The 24,230-nt window shown below is 46.6% G+C and overlaps 1 protein-coding gene across 1 annotated transcript in view; it reads right to left on the reverse strand.

Annotated features, from left to right (window-relative positions):
• The window catches only part of PPM1E (protein phosphatase, Mg2+/Mn2+ dependent 1E), a 314,700-nt gene extending 295,642 nt beyond the window's left edge, over positions 1 to 19,058 (reverse strand). Inside the window, exon 1 of the mRNA XM_069757344.1 lies at positions 18,785 to 19,058. Coding sequence (XP_069613445.1) covers positions 18,785 to 18,966 — 182 coding nt within the window. The 5' untranslated portion in view covers positions 18,967 to 19,058. The remainder of the gene's footprint in view (positions 1 to 18,784) is intronic.
• Positions 19,059 to 24,230: the final 5,172 nt, after the last annotated feature.

The following is a 24,230-nucleotide window of genomic DNA, read 5'->3' on the forward strand; positions in this document are numbered from 1 at the left end:
TGACCAGCAGCGGGACCGCCCCTGGGTGAGTATAATATAACGTCTTTTTCTCCTCTTTCAGGTAACATCAGGGGCTTATCTACAGCATTACAGAATGCTATAGATAAGCCCCTTATGCCGGTGGGCTTACCTCACCCGCGATTTTCGGGGTGACAGGTTCCCTTTAACTTGCCCATTCCACTCCTGTACCCACCATGATGGCCTATCATTACTGATAATATGTCAGTACTGAGGGGCAACACAAGAGGTGTTAGATATGTGGGCCCAGAGAAGTAGGAACACAATTGATAAAGCTGGTTTGTTTTTAATTTTAGTCAAAATTCCTAGGTGATTAGATCTTAAAAAACAAACAAAAAAAAACACACTGTAAACTCTAAGCAACCAGAGCAATAATCAGGTGATGTGTGGTAGGAGGGACAACCAGTGCATTAGCCTCAGGTAGAAGGGACACCAGAAAACCTTAGTCAACCAGTGCATTAGCCTCAGAAGCTGTGAGGTAGAAGGGACACCAGAAAACCTTAGGCAACCAAAGGCAACTAGTCAATTAGCCTCAGCTGCTGAGTGGTAGGAGGGATGCCATAAAACCATAGGAAACCCGTGCATTAGCCTGAAGGGCGTTATGGTAGGAGGGATGCCAACAAACCATAAGAAACACATGCAATAGCCTCATATACTGGGTGCTAGGAGGGACACAATCAAACCTTTGGCAACCAGTGCATTAGTCTCAGGTACTGTGTGGTAGGATGGATGCCATCAAACCTTAGGCAACAACTGCAATAGCCTCAGAAGCTGTGTGGTAGGAGGGATGCCATCAAACCATAGGCAACCAATGCATTAGCCTCATGTACTGTGTGGTAATATGGACATTAGCCTCAGAACCACACAGGGATATAAGTATGCCATCAAACTTTAAGCAACCAGTGAATTTGCCTCAGATGCGCCATCAAGCCTTACTCAACCTGTGCATTAGCGTAAGAACTAGAAGCTGTGTTGTAGGAGGGATGCCATCAAACCACAGGCAGCATGTGTATTATCCTCAGGTACTGAGTGGTAATAGGGGCGATATTAAGCCATAGGAAATCCGAGCATTAGCCTCAGACGCTGTGTGGTAAGAGGGACTCCATCAAACCTTAGGCAACCAATGCATTACCCTCAGGTACAGTGTGGTAACAGGGACACTATTAAACCTCAGGCTACCAGTGCATTAACCTCAAGTGCTGTGTGGTTATAGGTACGATAAACTGGATGGTAGGTAACAGGGACGCCATCAAGCCTTAGGCAACCCTTGCATTAGCCTCAGGTACTGGATGGTAGGTAATAGGGACGCCATCAAAGCTTAGGGAACAAGTGCATTAGCCTCAGGTACTGGATGGTAGGTAATAGGGACGCCATCAAACCTTAGGAAATGTGTGCATTAGCCACAGGTACTGGGTTATAGGAGCAACATCATCAAACCACTTTATCTTGGCCAGTGAGGGGCAGTAAATTGTATATTTGCCATGAGTGAGAGAAATCTAGCTAAGGCTCTGAAAAAAGTGACCTATATCATCCCATATTACGTAAACACGTCTCTTCTCCTTACAGAGCGCAGCAGGGCTCCTCACTGTGACTGCAGGCAGAAAGAATTTGTTCCTCATTTTGCGCATATTCAGCATGATCAGCAATTAACTAGTTTCCTAAATCTACCGTAGTTCATAAACTGGCTGCTATCACATCGCTGGATGTGTACGCCATTTCACTTTCACTACCAAATAATTTAAAGTACTGATTTTTTTTTTTATTTCACAACCATAGGTCTCAATAATGTATGTTCCCTGTGTGTAGTGAAATACTTACTGGTTCTCGGTACCGCTCCGGTCCCCCTCCACCATCTTGCGACTGAAGCTTAAACTCTGCTTACGTGGTGCAGAAGGGGACTGGAGCGGCGCTGGGAGCAGCAGAAGACGTTGACCGGTAATTTTTTTGCGACACAGGGAAGATACATTACTGATACCTATCCGGAGGTGATATTTAAAAAAAAAAAAAAAAAAAAACACCCCGGAGTGGTACTTTATAGGTTTTATCACTTTATATGGTATATACTAGAGGCTGGACTACCGCTGATCATAAAGTGCCAATGTATCCTAGTAATATGCAAATAATCTATAAAATGGGAATACTCCTTTAAAGCTATGAAAATCTTAGTAAGTATCCAGTGCACTTGGCAATTAGATATTATCTACTATATATCTCCTGGACATATGAAGTACTGCCAGATCTTGCCTCCACAAGTCACCAGGTGAGTTTTACTACTGCTCACTCTTCATTCGATGCCTGAAGCACCTTCTGTCATATATACCATATACAAAGCAAGGTTTTAGCTGCCAGCAGATACCGTATATACTCGAGTATAAGCCGAGATTTTCAGCCCAAATTTTTGAGCTGAAAGTGCCCCTCTCGGCTTATACTCGAGTCACGGTAGCGGTGGGGTCGGCGGGTGAGGGGGGAGAGGGCGCTGAGGCATACTTACCAAGTCCCGGCGATCCTGGCGCTCCCCCTGCCGTCCCACGGTCTTCGGGTGCTGCAGCTTCTTCCTCTATCAGCGGGTACGTGGGACCGCTCATTAGAGAAATGAATATGGACTCCACTCCCATAGGGGTGGAGCCGCATATTCATTTCTCTAATGAGCGGTAACAGTGACCGCTGATAGAGGAAGAAGCTGCGGCACCTGAAGACCGTGGGACGGCAGGTGGAGCGTGATGCCGGGAGCAGACAAGTATCGCATAGTCACCTGTCCCAGTTCCACACGCCGGACGTCGCTCCATCTTCCCGGCGTCGCTCCATCTTCCCGGCGTCTCTCCGCTCTGACTGTGCAGGTCAGAGGGCGCGATGACACATATAGTGTGCGCGCCGCCCTCTGCCTGATCAGTCAGTGCAGAGAGACGCCGGGACGAGACGCCGGGAGCTGCAAGCAAGAGAGGTGAGTAAGGCTTTTTTTTTTTTTTTTTTTTAATTGCAGCATTATATATACCGGTAGCTGTTGTCAATTCTGTTGTCGAGCTCCCTCCTGTGGTCGTGAATGGTACTTCGGTGAGTTCGGTCCGTGGGCTCCCTCTGGTGGCTGTGAGTGGAGCTGCTGCTTCTGAGGTTCCTTACACAGGTGATGTGGTTTATCCTTTGGTTGGCTTCTCTATTTAACTCCACTCAGATCGTTACTCCATGCCAGCTGTCAATGTTTTAGCATTGGTTCAGTTCGCTCCTGGATCTGTCTGGTGTCCTGTCTTCTCCTGCAGAAGCTAAGTTCCTGATTGTTATTATTGCTCTTTGTTTCTTTGTCCAGCTGGTTATCATGATTTTGTCTTGCTAGCTGGAAGCTCTGGAATGCAGAGTGGCAACTCCGCACCGTGAGTCGGTGCGGAGGACCCTTTTGCACACTCTGCGTGGTCTTTTGTAGGTTTTTGTGCTGACCGAAAAGATTCCTTTCCTATCCTCTGTCTATTTAGTAAGTCGTGCCTCCCTTTGCTGAAACCTATTTCATTTCTGCGTTTGTGACTTTCATCTTTACTCACAGTCATTATATGGGGGGGGGGCTGCCTATTCCTTTGGGGAATTTCTCTGAGGCAAGGTAGGCTTTATTTTCTTCTCTAGGGCTAGCTAGCTCTTAGGCTGTGACGAGGCGCCTAGGGAGCGTCAGGAGCGCTCCACGGCTATTTCTAGTGTGTGCGATAGGATTAGGGCTTGCGGTCAGCAGAGCTCCCACATCCCAGAGCTTGTCGTGTATGAGTTTAGCTATCAGGTCGGGTGCTCCTAACCACCAGGTCATAATAGTACAGCTGGCCCAAAGTATTAATGCATCTCAATAGAGGGATAAGAGGACTTCTGAGACCATTTTTTTTTCTTTGCACTGTGTTTTGTCTTTCTTTTCCCCTAGACCTTTGGGTGGTTCAGGACACAGGTGTAGAGATGGACATTCAAGGTCTGTCCTCCTGTGTGGATCATCTCACTGCAAGGGTACAAAACATTCAAGATTTTGTGGTTCAGAATCCGATGTTAGAGCCTAGAATTCCTACTCCTGATTTATTTTCTGGAAATAGATCTAAGTTTCTGAATTTCAAAAATAATTGTAAACTGTTTCTAGCTTTGAAACCCCGCTCCTCTGGTGACCCCGCTCAACAAGTAAAAATCATTATTTCTTTATTGCGTGGTTACCCTCAAGACTGGGCATTTTCCCTTGCGCCAGGAGATCCTGCATTGCGTGACGTTGATGCGTTTTTTCTGGCGCTAGGATTGCTTTATGATGAACCAAATTCCGTGGATCAGGCAGAGAAAATCTTGCTGGCTTTGTGTCAGGGTCAGGATGAGGCGGAGGTTTACTGTCAGAAGTTTAGAAAGTGGTCTGTGCTTACTCAGTGGAATGAATGTGCCCTGGCGGCAATTCTCAGAAAGGGTCTTTCTGAAGCCCTTAAGGATGTCATGGTGGGATTTTCCACACCTGCTGGTCTCAATGAGTCTATGTCATTGGCCATTCAGATCGATCGGCGCTTGCGTGAGCGCAAAGCTGTGCACAATTTGGCGGTGTTCTCTGAGAATAGGCCTGAGCCTATGCAGTGTGATAGAACTTTGACCAGAGCTGAACGGCAAGAACACAGACGTCGGAATGGACTGTGTTTTTACTGTGGTGACTCCACTCATGCTATCTCTGATTGTCCTAAGCGCACTAAACGGTTCGCTAGGTCTGCCACCATTGGTACGGTACAGTCAAAATTTCTTTTGTCCGATACTCTGATTTGCTCTCTGTCATCATATTCTGTTATGGCATTTGTGGATTCAGGCGCTGCCCTGAATTTGATGGACTTGGAGTTTGCCAGGCGCTGTGGTTTTTCCTTGGAGCCCTTGCAGCATCCTATTCCATTGAGAGGAATTGATGCTACGCCTTTGGCCAAGAATAAACCTCAATACTGGACGCAATTGACCATGTGCATGGCTCCTGCACATCAGGAGGATATTCGCTTTTTGGTGTTGCATAATCTGCATGATGTGGTCGTTTTGGGGTTGCCATGGCTACAGGTCCATAATCCAGTGTTGGATTGGAAATCTATGTCTGTGTCCGGCTGGGGTTGTCAGGGGGTACATGGTGATGTTCCATTGTTGTCAATTTCGCCTTCCACTCCTTCTGAAGTCCCTGAGTTTTTATCAGATTACCGGGATGTATTTGAGAAGCCCAAATCCGGTGCCCTACCTCCTCATAGGGATTGCGATTGTGCTATTAATTTGATTCCCGGTAGTAAGTTTCCTAAGGGCCGACTGTTTAATCTATCTGTGCCAGAGCACGCTGCTATGCGGAGTTATATAAAGGAATCCTTGGAGAAGGGTCATATTCGCCCGTCGTCGTCACCATTGGGAGCAGGGTTCTTTTTTGTGGCCAAGAAGGATGGCTCTTTAAGACCTTGTATTGATTACCGCCTTCTTAATAAGATCACAGTCAAATTTCAGTATCCTTTGCCGCTGATGTCTGATCTGTTTGCTCAGATTAAGGAGGCTAGTTGGTTCACCAAGATAGATCTTCGAGGGGCGTATAATCTTGTGCGAATTAAACAGGGTGATGAATGGAAAACAGCATTTAATACGCCCGAGGGCCATTTTGAGTACCTAGTTATGCCATTCGGGCTTTCTAATGCTCCATCTGTGTTTCAGTCCTTTATGCATGACATCTTCCGAGAGTACCTGGATAGATTCATGATTGTATATTTGGATGACATTTTGGTCTTTTCGGATGATTGGGAGTCTCATGTGAAGCAGGTCAGAATGGTGTTCCAGGTTCTTCGTGCGAATTCCTTGTTTGTGAAGGGGTCCAAGTGTCTCTTTGGAGTTCAGAAGGTTTCATTTTTGGGTTTCATTTTTTCCCCTTCTACTATCGAGATGGTTAAGGTCTGTTAAGGTCCAGGCCATTTATGATTGGACTCAGCCGACATCTGTGAAGAGCCTACAGAAGTTCCTGGGCTTTGCTAATTTTTACCGTCGCTTCATCGCTAATTTTTCTAGTGTTGCTAAACCGTTGACTGATTTGACCAAGAAAGGTGCTGATGTGGTCAATTGGTCTTCTGCGGCTGTAGAGGCTTTTCAGGAGTTGAAGCGTCGTTATTCTTCTGCCCCTGTGCTGTGCCAGCCAGATGTTTCGCTTCCGTTTCAGGTCGAGGTTGATGCTTCTGAAATTGGAGCAAGGGCTGTTTTGTCGCAAAGAAGTTCTGATGGCTCGGTGATGAAACCATGTGCCTTCTTTTCTAGAAAATTCTCGCCTGCTGAGCGCAATTATGATGTTGGCAATCGAGAGTTGTTGGCCATGAAATGGGCATTCGAGGAATGGCAACATTGGCTTGAAGGAGCTAAACATCGTGTGGTGGTCTTGACGGATCACAAGAATTTGACTTATCTCGAGTCTGCCAAACGGTTGAATCCTAGACAGGCTCGATGGTCGCTCTTTTTCTCCCGTTTTGATTTTGTGGTTTCATACCTTCCGGGATCCAAGAATGTGAAGGCTGATGCCCTGTCAAGGAGTTTTGTGCCTGACTCTCCGGGTGTTCCGGAGCCGGCGGGTATTCTTAAAGAGGGGGTAATTTTGTCTGCCATCTCCCCTGATTTACGGCGCGTGCTGCAAAAGTTTCAGGCTGATAGACCTGACCGTTGTCCAACGGAGAAACTGTTTGTCCCTGATAGATGGACTAGTAGAGTTATCTCGGAGGTTCATTGTTCGGTGTTGGCTGGTCATCCTGGAATCTTTGGTACCAGAGATTTGGTGGCTAGATCCATTTGGTGGCCTTCTTTGTCACAGGATGTGCGTTCTTTTGTGCAGTCCTGTGGGATTTGTGCTCGGGCTAAGCCCTGCTGTTCTCGTGCCAGTGGGTTGCTTTTGCCCTTGCCGGTCCCGAAGAGGCCCTGGACGCATATTTCCATGGATTTTATTTCTGATCTCCTTGTTTCTCAAAGGATGTCGGTCATTTGGGTAGTTTGTGATCGCTTCTCTAAGATGGTCCATTTGGTACCCTTGTCTAAATTGCCTTCCTCCTCTGATTTGGTGCCATTGTTTTTCCAGCATGTGGTTCGTTTGCATGGCATTCCGGAGAACATCATCTCGGACAGGGGTTCCCAGTTTGTTCCAAGGTTTTGGCGGTCCTTTTGTGCTAAGATGGGCATTGATTTGTCTTTTTCTTCGGCTTTCCATCCTCAGACTAATGGCCAAACCGAACGAACTAATCAGACTTTGGAAACATATCTGAGATGCTTTGTTTCTGCATGATCAGGATGATTGGGTGTCCTTTTTGCCTTTGGCTGAGTTCGCCCTTAATAATCGGGCCAGCTCGGCTACTTTGGTTTCTCCTTTTTTCTGCAATTCTGGTTTCCATCCTCATTTCTCTTCAGGGCAGGTTGAGCCTTCGGACTGTCCTGGTGTGGATACTGTGGTGGACAGGTTGCAGCAGATTTGGACTCATGTGATGGACAATTTGACATTGTCCCAGGAGAAGGCTCAACGTTTCGCTAACCGCCGGCGCTGTGTTGGTCCCCGACTTCGGGTTGGGGATTTGGTTTGGTTGTCATCTCGTCATGTTCCTATGAAGGTTTCCTCTCCTAAGTTTAAGCCTCGTTTCATTGGGCCATATAAGATTTCTGAAATTCTTAATCCTGTGTCATTTCGTTTGGACCTTCCAGCTTCTTTTGCCATCCATAATGTGTTCCATAGGTCGTTGTTGCGGAGATACATGGCGCCTATGGTTCCCTCCGTTGATCCTCCTGCCCCGGTGTTGGTCGAGGGGGAGCTGGAGTATGTGGTGGAGAAGATTTTGGATTCTCGTGTTTCAAGACAGAAACTCCAGTACCTGGTCAAGTGGAAGGGTTATGGTCAGGAGGATAATTCCTGGGTTTTTGCCTCTGATGTTCATGCTGCCGATCTAGTTCGTGCCTTTCATTTGGCTCATCCTGATCGGCCTGGGGGCTCTGGTGAGGGTTCGGTGACCCCTCCTCAAGGGGGGGGGGGTACTGTTGTGAATTCTGTTGTCGAGCTCCCTCCTGTGGTCGTGAATGGTACTTCGGTGAGTTCGGTCCGTGGGCTCCCTCTGGTGGCTGTGAGTGGAGCTGCTGCTTCTGAGGTTCCTTACACAGGTGATGTGGTTTAGGTTTATCCTTTGGTTGGCTTCTCTATTTAACTCCACTCAGATCGTTACTCCATGCCAGCTGTCAATGTTTTAGCATTGGTTCAGTTCGCTCCTGGATCTGTCTGGTGTCCTGTCTTCTCCTGCAGAAGCTAAGTTCCTGATTGTTATTATTGCTCTTTGTTTCTTTGTCCAGCTAGTTATCATGATTTTGTCTTGCTAGCTGGAAGCTCTGGAATGCAGAGTGGCAACCCCGCACCGTGAGTCGGGGCGGAGGACCCTTTTGCACACTCTGCGTGGTCTTTTGTAGGTTTTTGTGCTGACCGCAAAGATTCCTTTCCTATGCTCTGTCTATTTAGTAAGTCGTGCCTCCCTTTGCTGAAACCTATTTCATTTCTGCGTTTGTGACTTTCATCTTTACTCACAGTCATTATATGGGGGGGGGGCTGCCTATTCCTTTGGGGAATTTCTCTGAGGCAAGGTAGGCTTTATTTTCTTCTCTAGGGCTAGCTAGCTCTTAGGCTGTGACGAGGCGCCTAGGGAGCGTCAGGAGCGCTCCACGGCTATTTCTAGTGTGTGCAATAGGATTAGGGCTTGCGGTCAGCAGAGCTCCCACATCCCAGAGCTCGTCCTGTATGAGTTTAGCTATCAGGTCGGGTGCTCCTAACCACCAGGTCATAACAGGTAGCACAGCTTTATAAGGAGCATCTATGGGGCACAAATGAACGGTGCAGAGCACTATATGGCAGAGCTTTATAAGGAGCATCTATGGGGCACAAATGAACGGTGCAGAGCACTATATGGCAGAGCTTTATAAGGAGCATCTATGGGGCCATAATGAACGGTGCAGAGCATATATGGCGGAACTTTATAAGGAGCATCTATGGGGCAATAATGAACAATATGGAGCATTATATATGGCACAGCTTTATATGGAGCATCTATGGGGCAATAATGAACAATATGGAGCATTATATATGGCACAGCTTTATACAGAGCATCTATGGGGCAATAATGAACGGTATGCAGCATTATATGTGGCACAGCTTTATATGGAGCATCTTATGGGGCAATAATGAACGGTATGGAGCATCCATTTTTATTTTTGAAATTCACCGGTAGCTGCTGCATTTTCCACCCTATGCTTATACTCGAGTCAATAAGTTTTCCCAGTTTTTTGTAGCAAAAGTAGGGGGGTCAGCTTATACTTGGGTCGGCTTATACTCGAGTATATACGGTATTTCTGACATTCACAGAAGAATTTGTCTTTTTCACCTGCATTTGTTGTCAGCATATTTTTTAAAAACTTAAAAGTGATTACTAGATTCCAATAGTATATAAATGTAGTATTTATCTGAAAATAAAACATTAATACTTTATAAACAGTTAAGTGATATCCCAATGGTAAGGCTCTGTTCACATTTGCTGTGTTATTTCTGTATTTTTGTTATTTTCTATGTATAGAATTACAAAAATTATGGAAGCGAAGGACATCCCAGAAACCCACAGATCTAAGACAGACCTCATTAACTACAATGGGGGTTCATATAGTGACTTGAAAAAGTATTTAGGGATAGCAGACTACAGGGGGCTGAATATAAATGCACATCACAATTTTCAGATTTATATTTTTTAAATATTTCATATATCACTTCATTTACACTCGAAAAACACTTGCTACTTCATGTTGGTAAATCACATAATATCCCAAGAAAATACAGTACATTTAAGACTGTGGAAGTATAGTGAAAAAATGTGGAAAGCTTCACAGGGTATGAATGCTTTTTCACTGGAGCGCATGTTCTCCCTGTGTTTGTGTGGGTTTCCTCCAGGTTCTCCAGTTTTTTTCCACACCCCAAAGATGTACAGATAAGAAATTTAAATTGTGAAAGCCAAAGAGGACAGCGATGACAATATCTGTAAAGCGTTGTGGAATTAATGGTGCTATATAAGAAAAGTATAATATATAAATAAAATATTATTATTATTATTATTATTATTATTATTAATATATTAATCTGGTTTCTGTCATGGTATCCGGAATTTTACAAAACAAAATAATGAAACATAATTTTGCCCAAATCTGCAGCTAAGACTCCATACTGTGTCTCCAGCAGATGTGAACAGAGCCTAAAGGTACCTTCACACATAACGATATTGTTAACGATATCGTTGCTTTTTGTGACGTAGCAACGATATCGTTAATGAAATCGTTATGTGTGACAGCGACCAACGATCAGGCCCCTGCTGGGAGATCGTTGGTCGCTGAATAAAGTCCAGAACTTTATTTCGTCGCTGGACTCCTGCTGACATCGCTGGATCGGCGTGTGTGACACCGATCCAGCGATGTCTTCACTGGTAACCAGGGTAAACATCGGGTAACTAAGCGCAGGGCCGCGCTTAGTAACCCGATGTTTACCCTGGTTACCATCCTAAAAGTAAAAAAGAACAAACAGTACATACTTACCTACAGCCGTCTGTCCTCCAGCGCTGTGCTCGGCACTCCTCCTGTACTGGCTGTGAGCGTCGGTCAGCCGGAAAGCAGAGCGGTGACGTCACCGCTCTGCTTTCCGGCCGCTGTGCTCACACAGACAGTACAGGAGGAGAGCAGAGCACAGCGCTGGAGGACAGACGGCTGTAGGTAAGTGTGTACGGTTTGTTTTTTTTTAACTTTTAGGATGGTAACCAGGGTAAACATCGGGTTACTAAGCGCGGCCCTGCGCTTAGTTACCCGATGTTTACCCTGGTTACCGACATCGTTGGTCGCTGGAGAGCGGTCTGTGTGACAGCTCTCCAGCGACCAAACAGCGACGCTGCAGCGATCCAGATCGTTGTCGGTATCGCTGCAGCGTCGCTTAATGTGAAGGTACCTTAAGTCATACATATATACACACACACACACACACACACACACACACTGCTCAAAAATAATGAAGAGAACATTTAAGCAGAATATAGCTCCACGTAAATCAAACTTCTGTGAAATCAAACTGTCCACGTAGGAAGCGAGAATGCTTTCCACCAGTCTTTCACACTGCTCCTGTCACACAAAAAGGAAGCAGTTCTTCTTTGTTTGATGGCTTGTGACCATCCATCATCCTCTTGATTACATTCCACAGGTTTTTAATGGGGTTCAGGTCTGGAGATTGGGCCGCCCATGACAGGGTTTTGATGTGGTGGACTCAATTTTTACCAGAGCTGTATGTAATATTCACTAGATGGTGGCCCGATTCTAACGCATCGGGCATTCTAGAATATGTATGTAGTTTATTTATGAAGTTTTCAGAATAATGCAATTTATACACAGGATTCGGCCGGCTGGCCACGACCAATTAGCGAAGCGTGGTTCAAATTCCGCGCCATTTCGCAGTCGGCCGGGCGTGACCAATCAGTGAAGCCAGGGCCAGCTCCAGGTTTTTGAGGGCCCCGGGCGAAAGAGCCTCAGTGGGCCCCCCTCTTTAACACATACCAGGATTGATAATGCAGATACAGCAGAGAAATATAGCACAGCCAAGTAGCATATAACACAGCCCACGTAGTATATAGCAGAGCCCACGTAGTATATAGCAGAGCCCACGTAGTATATAGCAGAGCCCACGTAGTATATTGCCCAGCCACGTAGTATATTGCCCAGCCACGTAGTATATTGCCCAGCCACGTAGTATATAGCAATGTGGGCACCATATCTCTGTTAAAAAAGAATTAAAATGAAAAATATAGTTATATACTCACCCTCCGCCAGCCCCCGGATCCAGCCGAGGCGTTTACCGATGCTCCTCGCGACACCCAGTCTCAAGAGTGCATTGCGGTCTTGCGAGATGATGACGTAGCGGTCTCGCGAGACCGCACGTCATCATCTCGCGAGACCGCAATGCATGGACCGGTCACCGGAGCGTCGCGAGGAGCAGGAAAGGCCTAGGCTGGATCCGGAAGGCGAGTATATAATAATTTTTTATTTTTTGATGCTGCAAAGGCAGCATCAATAGTAAAAACTTGGTCACACAGGGTTATTAGCAGCGTTAACGGAGTGCGTTACACCGCGGCATAACGCGGTCCGTTAATGCTGCCATTAACCCTGTGTGAGCGCTGACTGGAGCGGAGTATGGAGCGGGCACTGAGAGCGGGGAGTAAGGAGCAGCCATTTTTCCGCCAGACTGCGGCCGTCGCTGATTGGTCGTGGCTGTTTTGCCGCGACCAATCAGCGACTTGGGATTTCCATTACAGACAGAAAGACGGAAGTGACCCTTAGACAATTATATAGTAGATTATGTAAAATAGGGGGCAGGTCTCTGAGCCACAAGCCCATACTGATGAATACAGTTGTGGCCAAAAGTATTGACACCCATGCAATTCTGTCAGATAATACTCAGTTTCTTCCTGAAAATGGTTGCAAACACAAAATCTTTGTTATTATTATCTTCATTTACTTTGTCTTAAATGAAAAAACACAAAGAATTGTCCTAAAGCCAAATTGGATATAATTCCACACCAAACATAAAAAGGGGGTGGACAAAAGTATTGGCACTGTTCGAAAAATCATGTGATGCTTCTCTAATTTGTGTAATTAACAGCACCTGTAACTTACCTGTGGCACCTAACAGGTGTTGGCAATAACTAAATCACACTTGCAGCCAGTTGACATGGATTAAAGTTGACTCAACCTCTGTCCTGTGTCCCTGTGTGTACCACATTGAGCATGGAGGAAGGAAAGAAGACCAAAGAACTGTCTGAGGACTTGAGAAACCAAATTGTGAGGAAGCATGAGCAATCTCAAGGCTACAAGTCCATCTCCAAAGACCTGAATGTTCCTGTGTCTACCGTGCGCAGTGTCATCAAGAAGTTTAAAGCCCATGGCACTGTATGGTAGGAGACCCAGGAAGACCCCACTTCTTACCCCGAGACATAAAAAAGCCAGGCTGGAGTTTGCCAAAACTTACCTGAAAAAGCCTAAAACGTTTTAGAAGAATGTTCTCTGGTCAGATGAGACAAAAGTAGAGCTTTTTGGGCAAAGGCATCAACAGCGTTTACAGGAGAAAAAAAAAAAGAGGCATTCAAAGAAAAGAACACGGTCCCTACAGTCAAACATGGCGGAGGTTCCTTGATGTTTTGGGGTTGCTTTGCTGCCTCTGGCACTGGACTGCTTGACCGTGTGCATGGCATTGTGAAGTCTGAAGACTACCAACAAATTTTGCAGCATAATGTAGGGCCCAGTGTGAGAAAGCTGGGTCTCCCTCAGAGGTCATGGGTCTTCCAGCAGGACAATGACCCAAAACACACTTCAAAATGCACTAGAAAATGGTTTGAGAGAAAGCACTGGAGACTTCTAAGGTGGCCAGCAATGAGTCCAGACCTGAATCCCATAGAACACCTGTGGAGAGATATAAAAATGGCAATTTGGAGAAGGCACCCTTCAAATATCAGGGACCTGGAGCAGTTTGCCAAAAATGAATGGTCTAAAATTCCAGCAGAGCATTGTAAGAAACTCATTGATGGTTACCGGAAGCGGTTGGTTGCAGTTATTTTGGCTAAAGGTTGTGCAACCAAGTATTAGGCTGAGGGTGCCAATACTTTTGTCTGGCCCATTTTTGGAGTTTTGTGTGAAATGATCAATGTTTTGCTTTTTGCTTCATTCTCTTTTGTGTTTTTTCATTTAGGACAAATTAAATGAAGATAATAATACCAAATAATTTGTGATTGCAATTATTTTCAGGAAGAAAAGGAGTATTATATGACAGAATTGCAGGGGTGTCAATACTTTTGGCCACAACTGTACCTAATCAGAGCACCACGTGAAGCCCCCCACAGGCCGCCCTGGGCATGAGCATATCATTAACTTAAAACTGAAAATAAAGATTACACAACAACCACAAGAAGGATTTCATCACCAGGTATCACTGTAATCAGGGAATCTATAGATTCTCCTTCCCAAAATTACTCCAATCCTGACACACACTGGGAAGGGAACATGGCAAAGGAAACAACAGCCTCTGCCCTGCTACAGAGATGGAAAAAGGAGGCAGCACATTTGCTGGAATGGTGATGGCATTACTGGCACCAAGATGTACAGTACATCCTTCCATAGAAGCAGTTTTCATGTAAACAAGGCACAAACAATAGAATAGTGTCATCAATATTGGTAAATATTCATCTTTCTATTATAAGCAATACAAAATGGCCCTTCTTTCCCCCAAAACTTAATCAGCTATTACACCGTATTCCAAATTATTATGCAAATTGGATTTAAGTGTCAAAGATTTAATTGTTTTGTTTTTCAAATAAACTCATGGATGGTATTGTGTCTCAGGGTTCAATGGATCACTGAAATTAATCTTAAACACATGTGATAATTAGTTTTCCAGGTGATTCTAATTAAACTACTTAAAAATGATGTTCCACATTATTAAGCAGGTCACAGTTTTCAAGTAACATGGGAAAGAAAAGGATCTCTCTGCTGCAGAAAAGCATCAAATAGTGCAATGCCTTGGTCAAGGGATGAAAACATGAGCTATTTCCAGAAAACTTAAGCGCGATCATCGTACTGTTAAGAGATTTGTGGCTGAATCTGAGCACAGACATGTTCGTTCTGATAAAGGCATAATGAGGAAGGTTTCTGCCAGGTAAGTTCATCAGATTAAGAGAGCAGCTGCTAAAAATCCATTACAAACCAGCAAACAGATATTTGAAGCTGCTGGTGCCTCTGGAGTCCTTTGAACCTCATATTTGGCCACCCCAGTGTTCACAAGCAGAAACGGTTGCAGTGGGCCCAGACATACAAGAAGAAGAATTTTCAGTCTTGTTTACTGATGAGTGTTGAGCATGGATGCTCCAGATGGATGGAGTAGTGGATGGTTGATGGATGGCCACCATGTCCCAACAAGGCTGCGACGTCAGCAAGGAGGTGGAGGAGTCATGATTTTGGGCCGGAATCATGGGGAAACAGCTGGTAGGGCCCTGTAAGGTTCCTGAAGGTGTGAAAATGACCTCTGCAAAGTATATAGAGTTTCTGACTGACAACTTTCTCCCATGGTATAAAAAGCAGAAACGTGTATTCAGGAGCAAAATCATCTTCATGCATGACAATGCCCCATCTCATGCTGCAAAGAATACCTCTGAGTCATTGGCTGCTATGGGCATAAAAGGAGATAATCTCATGGTGTGGCCACCATCTTCCCCTGACCTCAACCCTATAGAGAACCTTTGGAGTATCATCAAGCAAAAGATCTATGAGGGTGGGAGGCAGTTCACATCAAAATAGCAGCTCTGGGAGGCTATTCTGACTTCATGCAAAGGCATACAAGCAGAAACTCTCCAAATACTCACAAGTTCAATGTATGCAAGAATTGTGAAGGTGATATCAAAGAAGGGGTCCTATGTAATGTAACTTGGCCTGTTAGGAGGTTTTGGAGTTAAATAGCTTTTTTGTTCAGTGAATGGAACCTCCTAATGCTGCAAATTCCACAAATGAGCATTTTCAGTTCTTTAAAACATATCAAATGTTTAGAAATTCTACTGTGCCTAATAATTTGGAACAGTGAGTTTTTGAGTTTTTCTTCATTTTGGAGATTATATTGTTATCATTGGGAGGTTTCTTCAATAAAATTCAATGTATAATCTAACGGGTGATGACTTTTATTAGACTGACTGTCATTTGCACCGACCATTTAGGAAAATCTGAGAAAAATATAATTTGCATAATAATTTGGAACATGGTGTAAAGCTGGCAATGGGTTTCCACCATATATTGACTGTGATATCTATAGTTCTGCAGGCTTGATGACAATATGAGTTATCAAAGCAGTCAAACACATTGGCACCAAGCTGTATAAAATCTTGAATGAAGAACAGTCATTTTGAGCCTACACATGTAAAGCTCCTGCACCTCCCCATGGCTGCAGTGGACTGACTTTATAGGTGTCATATTGGGGCTCACCCAGCTTTACAAAGAACTAATGTAATTCTAACAATCCAAAGAGAATAACAATATGTTTCACCTAAAAGGCATGTGTTATTAAACATATAACAAGCCTCGAGAGAACAGACTCTGCCAGCAGTGCCCCCAGGAGGCCGTGGAGGATGAGGCCCACTTCCTGCTGAGGTGCCCCAAATACTCCGCAGTGAGGGACACTCACTTCAAGAGGCTGTCTGATCTCCTCCCAGACTTCACCTCCAAGGAGGAGGAAGAGAAACTGCCGATAATACTGGGGGAAGAGGAAAGTGCAGTGGCCGTAGCAGCGAAATATGTCAGTGCCTGCCACAGACTAAGAGGGGCCTGATATGTCATGGACTCCCGTACCCCAACACTGGACATATCCCTATCCCCCGACTAAAGAGCCCGATATGTCATGGACTCCTATACCCCACCCTGGAAACATCCCCTATCCTCTAAAAGGAATTTGATATTCCCTGGACCTCTATATGCCCCCCCTCCCCCACCCCCGTATTTTTACCATATGCTTTGGCAATGCTAACATGTACTTAGTCCTGCCAATAAAGCTCATTTGAATTTGAATTTGATATGGGATAGAGAGATAGATAAATAGATAGGGAGATAGATATGGGATAGAGAGATAGATGATAGATAGATATGGGATAGAGAGATAGATGATAGATAGATATGGGATAGAGAGATAGATGATAGATAGATATGGGATAGAGAGATAGATGATAGATAGATATGGGATAGAGAGATAGATGATAGATAGATATGGGATAGAGAGATAGATGATAGATAGATATGGGATAGAGAGATAGATGATAGATAGATATGGGATAGAGAGATAGATGATAGATAGATAGAGTGATAGATAGATGATAGATAGATATGGGATAGAGAGATAGATGATAGATAGATAGAGTGATAGATAGATATGGGATAGATAGATATGGGATAGATATGGGATAGATAGATATGGGATAGATAGATATGGGATAGATAGATATGGGATAGATAGATATGGGATAGATAGATATGGGATAGATAGATATGGGATAGATAGATAGATATGGGATAGATAGATAGATATGGGATAGATAGATAGATATGGGATAGATAGATAGATATGGGATAGATAGATAGATATGGGATAGATAGATAGATATGGGATAGATAGATAGATATGGGATAGATAGATAGATAGATAGATATGGGATAGATAGATAGATAGATAGATATTAGATATGGGATAATGAGATAGATAATGGAGATATAGGATAGATAGATAGATAATAGATAGATAATAGAGATAGATATAGGATAGATAGATATGGGATAGATAGATGATAGATAGATCATAGACAGACACTTGATGCATGCCAGCTCTCTGCCTGGCACTGACACAAAATGCATTGACAGCTCAGTAGGTGTCAGGTGAGCAGTGCACAAGGTGACACACTGGCAGCTCGGTAGATGCCAGGACTGGCTGGCACTCTCTGCAATGAGGGTGAGCACACTGCCGGCTGGGATGACATGATCTTACAACTAGCTTATGTAACAGGGCTTAGGTGGGATTGTCAGTCATGGCTGCCCTGCAGGACATCTGCCACAGGAGGGGATCCAGCACTACAGGTAACGCTCTCTGTGCCAGTCCTTATGTCAGGCAGGGCACGATGCATGCTGCCAATGTCACTGCTGAGAGCCGGGGGCGATGCCCTCATCACCAAGTTCCCTCAGCCCCCATAGGTGCCAGCCAGTGCCCTCAGCCCCGATAGGTGCCAGCCAGCGCCCTCTACCCCCATAGCTGCCAGCCAGTGCCCTCAGCCCCCATAGCTGCCAGCCAGTGCCCTCAGCCCCCATAGCTGCCAGCCAGTGCCCTCAGCCCCCATAGCTGCCAGCCAGTGCCCTCAGCCCCCATAGCTGCCAGCCAGTGCCCTCAGCCCCCATAGCTGCCAGCCAGTGCCCTCAGCCCCCATAGCTGCCAGCCAGTGCCCTCAGCCCCCATAGCTGCCAGCCAGTGCCCTCAGCCCCCATAGCTGCCAGCCAGTGCCCTCAGCCCCCATAGCTGCCAGCCAGTGCCCTCAGCCCCCATAGCTGCCAGCCAGTGCCCTCAGCCCCCATAGCTGCCAGCCAGTGCCCTCAGCCCCCATAGCTGCCAGCCAGTGCCCTCAGCCCCCCATAGCTGCCAGCCAGTGCCCTCAGCCCCCATAGCTGCCAGCCAGTGCCCTCAGCCCCCATAGCTGCCAGCCAGTGCCCTCAGCCCCCATAGCTGCCAGCCAGTGTCCTCTGCCCCCATAGCTGCCAGCCAGTGCCCTCAGCCCCCATAGCTGCCAGCCAGTGCCCTCAGCCCCCATAGCTGCCAGCCAGTGCCCTCTGCCCCCATAGCTGCCAGCCAGTGCCCTCAGCCCCCATAGCTGCCAGCCAGTGCCCTCAGCCCCCATAGCTGCCAGCCAGTGCCCTCAGCCCCCATAGCTGCCAGCCAGTGCCCTCTGCCCCCATAGCTGCCAGCCAGTGCCCTCAGCCCCCATAGCTGCCAGCCAGTGCCCTCAGCCCCCATAGCTGCCAGCCAGTGCCCTCAGCCCCCATAGCTGCCAGCCAGTGCCCTCAGCCCCCATAGCTGCCAGCCAGTGTCCTCTGCCCCCATAGCTGCCAGCCAGTGCCCCCGGGAAGCCCATGCCCAGCACTGATCTCATGCACCCTATGCATAGCGAAGGATCCGGCACTTAACTATTTGCAGAGTTGCTGCAGACACAGGTCCAGGCATTCTCCCTCCACCTCCTCCGGGGTGATGTGGTCGGACAGTGGACGGAGCGGGATGGGGTCCTCCTCCCCGAAGGGTCCCCTGAACTCTCCCAGGAAAAGCTCCAGGAACCTGCGGCAGGTTTTCTCCTCGCTGGATGCGCCGGACATCGCTTCTCATTCCTGGGCGGAGATGGAGAAGAAGGAGCGGCGGCGGCACAGGCGGCACTGAGCGCTCTGCTCACACATCCCACAGATAGAGCAGCAGTGTGACGACAGCAGGCGGTCATGTGACCTCAGGGGCGGGGCCAGCGCGGTCACACGATGGATGTCACTGTGACTGCTGTGTGCGTCTGCTGCGGAGCCGGTCCGGGGGCAGCAGGGCGGGACATGGGGAGTGGGCACCGCGGTGCTGTGCCCTATTGGCTGTGCATCGGTCCTGGGCCACGCTAGGTCCTGAGTCTGGGCTGTTACATAGATGTAGTTATGCCAATCAGATGAACTAGCCTGTCTCTAGAATTAAAGGGAACCTGTCACCCCCCTCAGGCGCTTGTAACTAAAAGAGCCGCCTTGTGCAGCACTAATGCTGCATTCTGTGAAGGTGGCTTCTTTTTGTGCTCCCTTCCAACGCTGCAATATCACTTTTTACAATTTGCCCCTCATACCTTTAGTGTGTCAAGGGGGCATGTCTTTTCCCCCGGACACAACCGCCTCCCAGCCATCACTCAGCCCTTCTGTGCGCCGGGCGCCTCCTCCAGTGATCACTGGGAGGCGGTTGTGTCATAGAGAGATGATAGCAGTTACACATAATGACTTAGGGTATGTTTCCACGTGGCGAATATGCTGCGGATTGGACGCTGTGTATAACCACAGCGACCAATCCGCAGTGTCCAGATGTTACAGCATAGTGGAGGGGATTTTATGAAATCCCATCTCCATTATGCGTACAAAAATGCAGGTGGCAAACTTTTTTTGCACGCATGCGGCGCGTCTTTATATACCTCAGCATGTCTACTTATGATTTGTGATTCCATATGTGTTCAATGAACACACGTACTAAAGCCGATACGCCACGTGGAAACATAGCCTTACTGCTGACGTTCTTTCTGATGGAGTCATTTATTTTTCCCGTCTTTTCTCTCTGGCCCAGATCGACATGACAACTTCCAGCCAGGACTCTGTTGCAGAGACTACAACAAAGACACATTTCACTTCTCATATTCCAGCCATCACCATCTATACCCAACCTGCACAAACCCCTCATCCTGCTGATAGCCCAATACTGAGCCGCTGCTGCCGTATGTGACCCTATTACTGCACCTGCTTTGTGGTTCTCTGTGCCCTCTAAATTCTAAAGCACCCCTCTATAATATAGTAATGCCAGGTGCAACTGCCCTAGAAAACGCTGCCCATATTTTGCCCCCTAGAAAGTAATAATGCCCTGTGTGCCCCTTTGATAGTCACAGTAACCTGAGTTCCCCTATAACAATAGGTGCCCACTTTACATTTAATAATATCCTGAGTTTTCCCCCCTGTACGGCTTCCATATACACAGTATGATGCTCTCTTATACACAGTATAATGCCCCCTCACTGTATAGTACCACCCACATAGTATACAGTATACTGACCCCTTAGTAACCCCCAAACTGTTTGATGGCTCCAACACAGTATGATGGCCCCCTCACTGTAATCTACATACTGTATGATTGCCCCCTACATAGCCTCCATATAGTATAATGCACTAGATAGTCCTCAATATAGTATAATGCACTCTCCATAAGCCTCCATATAGTATAATGCACTCCCCATAGGCCTACTCTATATTGTAGAGGTAGACTCTATAGCACAAGGCAGCACACATAGGCAGGCTCTGTAGTATAAGGCAGCACCCCATAGGCAGACCCTGCAGTATAAGACAGCACCCCATAGGCAGACTCTGTAGTATAAGGCAGCACCCATAGGCAGACCCTGTAGTATAAGGCAGCCCCCATAGGCAGACTCTGTAGTATAAGACAGTACCCCATAGGCAGACTCTGTAGTATAAGACAGCACCCCAAAGGCAGACTCTGCATAGTGTAAGGCAGCCCCCATAGGCAGACCCTGTAGTATAAGGCAGCCCCCATAGGCAGACTCTGTAGTATAAGACAGTACCCCATAGGCAGACTCTGTAGTAAAAGACAGCACCCCATAGGCAGACTCTGCATAGTGTAAGGCAGCCCCCATAGGCAGACCTTGTAGTATAAGACAGCACCCTATAGGCAGACTCTGTAGTATAAGACAGCACCCATAGGCAGACCCTATAGTATAAGGCATGGCTGCCTCATAAAAAAAAACCAAATACCTCTCTTCTTCCTGGTTCCTGCACTGTCAGTGTCGGTGACGTCAGACGCTGACAGGGGTATGATGGGAGAAGGAGCGTAACGCTCCTTCTCTCATCAAGGCGTTCAGCTGTATCAGCATGTTGCCGATACAGCTGAACCTGCGATGACAGGCGGGGGGCCCACTGCTGGCACCGGGTCCCCCGACTGCTCAGGAGTCCCATAGCAGCCGGGCGGCATTGCAGGGAGATCAATTCTTCCTGCTCTGCCGCAGAATGTAACTGTATTGGTGTGCTGCACACGCCGATACAGTTACAGTAGCATAGCTCCGGGAGGGCCCCCTCAGAGTGCGGGGTCCAGGGCAATGGCCCCCTCTGCCCCCCGGTAGCTACGCTACTGGTTTTAGGTTCTAGAGTGCAACTCTGGTCATAGAGCATCGGCATTGCTACTGACAGGGACCAAGGGCACAAACCCCAGAGAACTAATTTTAACTATACTGTACTCTTCTGTACAAAATTGAGTACTATTGCCAATAAGTAAGCCATGAGCTCAGCGCCTCACGATTAAATGCTGTGGGAATCCTTAGAAGTTATTATCTCATAAGCTGGGTCTGGGGCCAATCACTATATGTCCTACTGACTCAAGGTACTTGCTGCCACCTACTCCATAACTCAATAAACCAATGGGTATGTTATGATCACTAATTTAGAGTACTCTTCTGCCTCTATCAGATTCCCTCTCCCCACCACGCAATTGGATGGTACAAATGTCCTGGCTGAAGTACCCATTCGCCAACTGCATCTTTACTGCAGACCTTACTCAGTACTTCATCATAAACAATATACCTGGCTTGTAAAAAACCTCCCAATATAATATAGTCTGGCACATCTGGGCATGCAACACAAAAGATGCATCTGTCTCACAAAACAAGAACCTGACCCTCCATAAAAATGAAGGAACATGCTCAGTAAGAGCATTGAAGATGGGTCGTGGCTGGGTCTTCCAGCACGATAATGACTCAAAACACGAGTCGCACAGCCAGGGCAGTGGGGTACTTGGTACCGGGTCCAGTCTCAAGGGGGATGTCACGGTGGCTGTGACTCGGTCCGTGGCCCTGGGGCTCAACATTAAAGGGGAACTGTCTTTAAAGGGGAAATGTTGTGAATTCTGTGGCAGAGCTCCCTCCTGTGGTCACAAGTGGTACTTCGGCTGGTTCTCTCTGTGAGCTTCTGTTGGTGGAGGGAAGTGGTACTGCGGCTTCTGAGTTTCCTCCCTCAGGTGATCTGGTGAGGTCGTTAGGTGCTTCTCTACTTAACTCCACCTAATTCTTTGATCCTGGCTTCCTGTCAATGTTCCAGTGTTGGACTTGCTTTTCCCTGGATCATTCCTGTGGCCTGCTGCTCTGCATAGCTAAGTTCTTCTTTGCTATTTGTTTGCTATTTTTTCTGTCCAGCTTGTCTAATTTTTTGCTGGAAGCTCTGGGACGCAAAGGGTGTACCTCCGTGCCGTTAGTTCGGTACGGAGGGTCTTTTTGCCCCCTTTGCGTGGTTTTCTTTAGGGTTTTGTGTAGACCGCAAAGTTACCTTTTCTATCCTCGCTCTGTTAAGAAAGTCGGGCCTCGCTTTGCTGAATCTATTTCATCTCTACGTTTGTCTTTTCATCTTAACTCACAGTCATTATATGTGGGGGGCTGCCTTTTCCTTTGGGGTATTTCTCTGAGGCAAGGTAGGCTTATTTTCTATCTTCAGGCTAGTTAGTTTCTCAGGCTGTGCCGAGTTGCATAGGCAGAGTTAGGCGCAATCCACGGCTGCCTCTAGTGTTGTTTGGAGAGGATTAGGGATTGCGGTCAGCAGAGTTCCCACGTCTCAGAGCTCGTTCTATGATTTTGGGGTATTGTCAGATCACTGTATGTGCTCTGACCGCTATGTCCATTGTGGTACTGAATTGCCTTTCATAACAGTACAGGAAGCCAAAAGTACTAATGATTCTCAATAGAGGGAAAAAAGAAGTTCTGAGACCATTTTTTTTTCTTTGCACTGTGTTTTGCCTTTTTTTTCCCCTAGACATTTGGGTGGTTCAGTACACAGGTGTAGCGATGGACATTAGAAGTCTGTCTTCATCTGTGGATCAGCTCTCGGCAAGAGTACAAAAGATTCAAGACACTATTGATCAGAAATCTATGTTAGAACCAAGAATTCCTATTCCTGATTTGTTTTTTGGAGATAGAACTAAGTTTCTGAGTTTCAAAAATAATTGTAAATTATTTCTGGCCTTGAAACCTCGCTCCTCTGGTGATCCAGTTCAACAGGTTTTGATTGTTATTTCTTTTTTGCGCGGCGACCCTCAGGACTGGGCATTTTCTCTTGCGCCAGGAGATCCTGCATTGAGTAATATCGATGCGTTTTTCCTGGCGCTCGGATTGCTGTACGATGAACCTAATTCAGTGGATCAGGCAGAGAAAAATTTGCTGGCTCTTTGTCAGGGTCAGGATGAGATAGAGGTATATTGTCAGAAATTTAGAAAGTGGTCCGTGCTCACTCAATGGAATGAATCTGCGCTGGCAGCTATGTTCAGAAAGGGTCTCTCTGAAGCCCTTAAGGATGTCATGGTGGGATTTCCTATGCCTGCTGGTTTGAATGAGTCTATGTCTTTGGCCATTCATTCAGATCGGTCGACGCTTGCGTGAGCGTAAATCTGTGCACCATTTGGCGGTATTACCTGAGCTTAAACCTGAGCCTATGCAGTGCGATAGGACTTTGACCAGAGTTGAACGGCAAGAACACAGACGTCTGAATGGGCTGTGTTTCTACTGTGGTGATTCCACTCATGCTATCTCTGATTGTCCTAAGCGCACTAAGCGGTTCGCTAGGTCTTCCACCATTGGTACGGTACAGTCAAAATTTCTTCTGTCTGTTACCTTGATCTGCTCTTTGTCATCGTATTCTGTCATGGCATTTGTGGATTCAGGCGCTGCCCTGAATTTGATGGACTTGGAGTATGCTAAGCGTTGTGGGTTTCTCTTAGAGCCCTTGCAGTGTCCTATTCCATTGAGAGGAATTGATGCCACGCCTTTGGCCAAGAATAAGCCTCAGTACTGGACCCAGCTGACCATGTG

This window comes from Ranitomeya imitator, chromosome 3 (assembly GCF_032444005.1).
Source record: "Ranitomeya imitator isolate aRanImi1 chromosome 3, aRanImi1.pri, whole genome shotgun sequence".
In the NCBI taxonomy this organism is placed as follows: Eukaryota; Metazoa; Chordata; class Amphibia; order Anura; family Dendrobatidae; genus Ranitomeya; species Ranitomeya imitator.